The sequence below is a fragment of the Chinchilla lanigera genome, unplaced genomic scaffold (assembly GCF_000276665.1).
Source record: "Chinchilla lanigera isolate Chin_1 unplaced genomic scaffold, ChiLan1.0 scaffold00045, whole genome shotgun sequence".
NCBI classification, from domain to species: Eukaryota; Metazoa; Chordata; class Mammalia; order Rodentia; family Chinchillidae; genus Chinchilla; species Chinchilla lanigera.
In genome coordinates this window covers 76,371-84,051 of record NW_004955446.1, presented here as the reverse complement: position 1 = coordinate 84,051, position 7,681 = coordinate 76,371, and the positions used below count along the sequence as shown (strand labels likewise).

Here is a 7,681-nt window from a genome sequence, read left to right as displayed (position 1 = left end):
AAACCAAACCAAACCAAACCTAAGCTATATCCTAGACCCTTTCATTTTTTATTTTGAGAGAGAATCTCTAAGTTGCTAACTTGCTCAGACTGTGGTTGAATCTGTGATCTTCCTTCCTCAGCCTCCCCAGGGCTAGGATTACAGGCATGTACCACCCCATCTGGCTTTTTTGAGCCCGAGTCTCACAATGTAATTCAGTTTCTTTTTTTGGAACCAGGAATCGAATTCGTGCTTGCCAGGCAGGTCAGTTTCTTAATAAATAAAGTACTAAAAAGGCAATTATAAGTGCTGCACACTTGTAATCCCAGCACGTAAGACTGAGAAAGGAGAACTGCAGGTTCAAGGCCAGCCTGGCCTATGTAGTAAATTCAAGGCCAACCTTTATTACATAACAACATGGTCTCAGAAAGTAAAAAAAGCCAACTATAAGAAACGGAGGGGGTGCTGGGGATTTAGCTGAGTGGCACAGCACCTGCCTGGCAAGTGCAAGGTCATGAGTTCGATTCCCAGTACCGGAAAAAAAAAAAAAGAAACAGGGGTTGCTGGGGATATAGCTCAGTGGCGTAAGTGCCTGCCTGGCAAGTGCAAAGTCCTGAGTTTGATTCCCAGTACCCGCACCCCCCAAAAAAAAGAAATAGGTATATGCATGTTCCTAAACAAGTATAAATTCTCCTATAGCTGTATGTACATAACATAATTTAATACCAGTCTGGATAGTGTTTGTAGCTTAGAGAAAAGACACAAAACTTATTAGTCTTTAAGAAAAAATGCTTTTGTTATTTAATGAACGTTAGATAATTTTATAAAGTTCGAGTTTTATTTTATTAATGCTACTGTTAAAATTTTCCTTATACCTCCTAATAAAAGATGAGCTGTGAAATACCTGTGTGGCTGTAATGCGAGTACACGGATTAAATAAGAACAAGCCTTGTATGAGATCAAGCAAGTCATCTCCTGCTGCGATGAAGATGTGTTGCAGTGGGATTCCGGGGAAACTCTTGAACGTCACATAATCTGGCAGACTACACATGTCCTGTGAAAAGTTTTAGAATTCAAATTTGAATAAAGGATTGAAAGGCATACTACTGAAATAGAGAAGCAAAATTAGTATTTGCAAATGATATGTAGAAAATCTAAAGAAATCTATTAAAAACTGCAAAAACTAATAAATAATGCAAGGTACAGCAGAAATGATAAATGTAAAAAACAAGTCATGGCTCTATATACTAACAGTGAATATGGAGACACTGAAATTTAAAACATAAATACAAAAAAAACCCCCCAAAAAACTCAAAAACATAAATACCATTTACAACAACATAAAAATACGTATAATCTCATGTACTGAAAGCTACACAATGCTGATGAAATAAAAGATCTAGGGGCTGGGGATTTAGCTCAGCGGCAAAAGCGCCTGCCTGGCAAGCGCAAGGTCGTGAGTTGGGTTCCTGGTACCGGAGAAAAACCAAAAAAAAAAAAAAAAAAAAAAAGATCTAAATAAAATGGTGAGAAATCTTGAGAGATCTCATTCTTAAGCATCAGAAGATTCAACATAGCAAGAATTTTAATTCTCAAACTGAGACAAGATTTAAAAGAATTATCAAAATCTTACATACCGACCAGTTACTCTAAAAGCTCTATGGGAAGGAAAACAATCAGAGCAGCTGAAGCAACTTTGAAAAAAACAGCAAGAGGATACCTTCTACCTCATGTCAAGACTTAATATACAGCTACTTTAAGACTGTGTAGCCAAGCATGGTGGCACAGCCTTGTAATCTCAGCTCTTAAGAGGCTGAAGCAGGAGGATCGTTGTGAGTTTGAGACCAGTCTGGGCTACAAAGTGAGCTCAAGGCCAGCCTGAACTGCATAGCAAGACCCTACCTTAAAAAGACAAAAAAACCCAAAAAGATTGTGCAGTACTGGGGTAGGGTAGATGCACACATCAATGGAACACAGCAGATAACCTGGACATCTGCACATTATCTGCTCGATGGGTTTTTGAAAAAGGTAGAGTCTTTCCAACAAGTGATGCTGCGGGGGGACAGGAGTACCAGTCAAAACGAGGAAGCTGATTCTCAAGTTCCACATGTCATGGAAAACAAACTGAAAATGGACCATGGATTTAATATTACATGTAAAACTATGTTGTGTCTAGAAAAAATATAGAAAATTGTCAGAAACTGACATTTCACCTAGGTAAAAGAATTATCACCAACGCATGATCCATTAAAGGAAAATCTGACAAATCAAACTTGATCAAAATGAAGACTTACTATTATATACAGGTACAAATTCCACATGATGAATGTTATCACTATGTATATCTAAAATGTACCGATACAATTTTAAAAAATTAAAGACTTATTGTAGGGCCTGGGGATATAGCTCAGCAGCACAAGTGCCTGCCTGGCAAGTGCAAGGTTTTAAGTTCAACTCCCAGTATCTATCAATCAATCAATCAATCAATATCTCCTTTATTCTCCATGGTTTTAATTAAAAAAAAACTTATTGTAGAAGACCCTAAAGATAATGGGAAAAAAGAGCAGCATGAGAAAAAAATTTGTAAAACTCATATGTAAAAAGGACTACTATCTAAAATAAATCTAATTAGAAAATTAGGGGGAAAAGGAAAACAGGCCAAGGGACACATCACTAGAGATCCACCGATGGTGCTGAGTATCATGGTGCTCACCTACAATCACACTTACTTGGGAGGCTAAGGTGGGAGGACCTGAAGTTTCAGGTCAGCCTCCAGAAGTCAGTGAGACCCTGTCTCAAAATTAAGTTTTAAAGAGGGTTGGGAAAGCGGGTCAGTGGTAGAGCGAATGTCTAGCATGCACAAGTCCCTGTATTTAATCTCCAGGCCCAAAGAGTGGGGGAAATATAGTATATGGCAAATAAATACATGCAAATATATTTCATATTAATGGCAGAGCAGTAAATATTGAAATCACTATGAGCTATCACTATACTGCCCCCTGCAGAATGCTCAGTGGGAAAAACTCAACAGCAAAAGGACAACATTTTTACAAGGAAATTACAAAAATGGAAAACAGATTAGTGACGGGGCTGAAGGAGGAAGTAGGAGGAAGCAGGTCTGTCTATAGAGGCGATCTGAGGGAGCCTGTGGTGACTGTTTTTTCAATATTGCACACAGAACACAGAACCTTGCACTGAACTACATCCCCAGCGCTTTTTCATCTAGACAGGGTCTCACCAAGTGGCTAAGGATGCGCAGTATCCTTAACTATAACTTGCTAGTGTGATACTGTTCTGGTTTTGCAGCTTTGGAAAAGGTTGGTAAAGGGCACATGGGATATCTCTGTATTATTTCTTACAACTGCATGTAAATCTGTAATAATCTCAAAATAAGTTTAGTTCTAGAAAATGAAGGGAAACATCGATAGGCAACTACGACTTAGAAATCGTGTTTAAAGGGAAAAGAATACATGTTGTGAAGCTGACCTCTGGAGTCAGATTCAGCCCTAGCTGATACTGCAGACTTGGGTAAAGTACTTAACCTCACTAAGCCTCAACTGTCTCGTTTGTAGTACTCTGTGAGGATTACACATATTTATGAAAAGCTCACCATAAATGGTACAGAATAAGTACTCAGCAAATGATGGCATATTAGGGGCATATTTTATAATTAGAACCTATATTAAACTTTCAGTTAGGAAGTTGAGGAAACAATAGCACAAAAGAAATTGCTTAGGTATTTCCAGTGTCAGATAATTTCATTACAGTTTTAACCAGAAGATAAGGAACCTAAAATTTTCTCATTTCCATCATTTATTTATTCCTTAGGACACAGGACTACCACGGGAAGGAAAATTAAAAGCATTTTGGTGAGTTTTCTTTGGCCAGTACGGGGAATTGAATCCAAGGCCTTTACACTGAGCTACATCCCAAGCCCTTTTAAAAATTTTTTATTTTGAGGCAGGGCTGCACTAAAGTTAAGTACCTAGGCAGGGCTCAAACTTGTGATTTGCTTGCTTCAGCTTCCCAGAGTAGTAGGATTGCTGGCATGCACCACCACACCTAGCTACAAGTTGCTTCATTTTATTTTAGGAATAAGAGAGAGTGCACTACTGAACTATAATGTAAACTTTAGCAATTTAAGCTGGATATGGTTGTATACGCCTGTAACCTAGCACTTGGGAGACTGAGACAGGAGGATCCAGAGATTGAGGCCAGTCTAGGTTACATAGTACGTTCAAGGCCAACTATGGACTACATAGTCAGACTCTGCCTCAAAAAGTCAAAATTTAAACACTTGAATTGCTGTCTATTTTATGTTTCTATACATCTTTTTTTCCTAAGGTAGGTCCCACTTTGTTGCCCAGGATGGCTTTGAACCCCTGAGTTCGAGCAGTTCTCTTATCACAACCACCCCTGTGCTGCAATTAGGATCAAAGCCCAGACCACTACGGTTCTCTCCCTTTTAGAGAAAATGTCATGGAATAAAATAATCATACTATTGAAACATCAATTGTGTTAATGATAAAACACCTATGCCATTCAAGAAGACATTATTTAACCTGGAACAATCTCCAAAAAGAGTATTTATGCAGCCACTGAAGAGATCAATGATATATATATATACATATATATATATATTCAGCAAAAAGAGCTACTTTAGTTGAAAAACAAAATATTAAAGAGCTACTTTAGTTGAAAAACAAAAACCAAAATATTAAATATTAACACATACATATGTTTTTCTCCTTTATATTGGTAGCAGGATTGAACCCAGGGACTCATGCAGGCTAGGTGCACATTTTACCACTAAACTCTTTCCCTAGCCCCCACTTTCGTTACATGATGAAGAATATGCAACTCTGTTGTGATGTCTGTGTGCATGAGTGCATTCACAGCTCAGCTTTACAGCAAACTGCTAACAGGGACTATCCTGGGAAGGAATTATCACTGGAGGAGGTGAAGGGCTGTAGCGATGGTATGTCGAAGTTTTTTCCTTAATTAACACTTTATCATTTGAAATCCTATAATAAGGATGCATTACGAGTAAATTGAGACAATAAAGACATTTCTTCAGTAACCATACAACAGGACAGAAAGCCTATGACCACCGCATAACTTTAGCAAATCCTAAAGACATTTCAAAGAAAATGCATGGAAACTCACAGGCCACTGCTCCTCCGTCGGTGTGCCTAAAGTCTCAAATATTCTTGTAAGCTGATCAAGGTCCGAGTCTCCTGGCAAAAAAGGAACCTGGGGTAAAATAAAGAAAAAGATAAGACATTGCAAGATGGTTTGTGATAGTTATTGTACAAATAAACTATTTATTTATTATTATTTTTTTTTTTATTGAGACAGGATCTTGCTGTGTAGTTCAGGCTGGCCTTCAACTCATTATGTAGCACAGGCTGGCCTCAAACTTGTGGCAATCCTTGTACCTCCACATCCCAAGTGCTGGGATTACAGGCGTGCAACACCACACCCAGCATGAACTATAAATTTAATAAAATAATTGAAAAAATGTTAGAAATAAAGAAAGGATTACTTACTTTATTCACTATTACTTATTTCACTCTAAGAATTTCTAATAAACTCTCATCATGTAACAGATACCAGGCTAAAGCTTAGCTCCTATAACCAGAGTAAGATAGTCCCTGCTCTCCCCTGAAGTGAGGTGATAAAACACTGTGACACAAAAACAAAGGATTCACAGTCTGATAGTTCAGCATCCTATCCCACAGGGAGACAGCACCCTGACCACCCAGGGTGCTCAGGAAAAGTTTCCCAGAGGAGGTGGCAGTGAACGGCAAAGGACACACAGGAGCCGTGGTACTCAGAAGCACCTCAGATGGAAGCAGAGAACCATGCTAGGGAAGATGCCAAGCCTGAGAGGGAAGGGAACACATCAGTATTCCAACCTCACTGAAATACTTTCTCGGCAAATTCTTTCTGTAAAGAGGTGCACTGCCAAACTTTAGTCATCACAAGTTGAAAGTTACAAGCAACAAACTATCAACATCTCTGCTACCCACAGACATTATTTTCCAATTCATTTTTCTCAGATATCTATAAACAAATGGAAAAAGGCTTTATTGGAATACAATGGTCTTGAGTGCCTTTAAGAAATTTAAAAATACTTGCAAAAATATGTAAAAACATCCCTCATACCAGTTATCAGTTTATTGCTTTTCAACCGTAAATTCACCTTTCATTTTCTCTGCAAAAACAGATCTGGGCCCTTTAAATACTTTCCCTCCACCATGGGCTCGGAGCTTTGTCAGTAGAGGGTGCCTGGGACACAGCACAGGGAGCAAATGCTTTGCTTCCAGGTTGAAGGCTTGCTCGCTGACCCTGCAGCACCCTAGGGCTCTCTAGCTCCAGACCTCCACAGTGTGCGGGACTGGCCGGTCCCCCAGTGCTTGGCTCCCTGGTGTGGGGCCAGCAGAGCTCTAGAGTGACTGCAGAGCCACTTCCTCCTGTGGGACATTTCCTGTAGCCTTGCAGCACTTTTCAAGAAGCAGACTTCTAGCAAGTTCTACCCGTACAGATCCACAGCACCTCTGCATCCAAATACATTTTAATCATCTACCCCTCATTATCTTCCATTACCCCCCTTTTATTCCCTTTCTTTTGTCTAATAATGGTTTCCAGTCTTTCATATCTTTTTTATTTATCTGTTTATTAAAACTTATTTTAAGAAATAAAAGGAAAACATATTAACAAACAGACATCCATTTACAAAATAGCGCAAGAACAATACAAACAAAACAGAGTTACAGACAAAGTTGTAGGAAATTAACAGTTGGGGTTGTATTAAGTGTTGTTATCTTCAAAGTGGTTTCTCAGGAAAACAAAGACACATGCAAGATTCATCAAACAAGCAATCATTAACTGTTCCTTTCTGCACAGGAACAGAAGACAGAAATACAACTATGTTAACTATCCTGTATATACATACTTACATGATTTCCCCTGCTTTTTTCCCACACCCCAGTTGCCCTTTACTTTTGAGCATTTTCCTTTCATTTCACAATGTCCATCATACCTCCTAGTTTTTATTCACTCTTTCAGGTCTTACACTAGTAAGACCATACGATGCTTATACATGCAGGTCTGATTTATTTCACTTATGAGTATGGTCTCTAGTTGTGACCATTTACCTATAAAAGCCTCCAGTTTATCTTTCTTTATAGCTGAGTAGTACTCCATTATCTAAAAGTACTACAATGTTTTTATTCAGTCCTCAGTGGATGGATATTAGGGTTGCTTCCACAGTTCAGCAATTACAAATTGCGCTGCTATGAACTTGGGTGCACATATATGGCTGTGATATGATGTTTTCAGATCTTCTGGGAAAATATCCAGAAGGGGAATACCTGGGTTGAATTGGACCTCTAGACCTAGTTTGCTGAGGAGTCTCCAAACTGATTTCCACAGTGGTTTCACCAGTCTGCATTTTCACCAGCAGAGGAGAAGAGTTCCTATTTCTCCACAGCCTCACCAGCGTTTGTTATTGGTTGATTTCTTAATGATAGCCATTCTTACTGGGGTGAGATGAAATCTCAATGTCGTTTTAATTTGCATTTCTCAAATGACTAATGATGTTGAACGTTTTCTCATGTATTTATTTGCCATTTGTATTTCCTTATCTGAGAAGTGTGTATTCATCTCAGCTGCCCATTTTTGGATTGGGTCTTTGAAT

General features: G+C 38.7%; 1 protein-coding gene across 2 annotated transcripts in view; it reads right to left on the bottom strand.

Moving 5' to 3' along the window:
* Cdk7 (cyclin-dependent kinase 7) overlaps positions 1–7,681 on the bottom strand; it is a 33,484-nt gene that overhangs the window by 3,833 nt on the left and 21,970 nt on the right. For both annotated transcript variants that reach the window (XM_013518419.1, XM_005392592.2), the window contains 2 exons: positions 5,146–5,232; positions 884–1,033 (listed from right to left, as the gene is read on the bottom strand). In XM_013518419.1, coding sequence (XP_013373873.1) covers positions 884–1,033; positions 5,146–5,232 — 237 coding nt within the window. The remainder of the gene's footprint in view (positions 1–883; positions 1,034–5,145; positions 5,233–7,681) is intronic.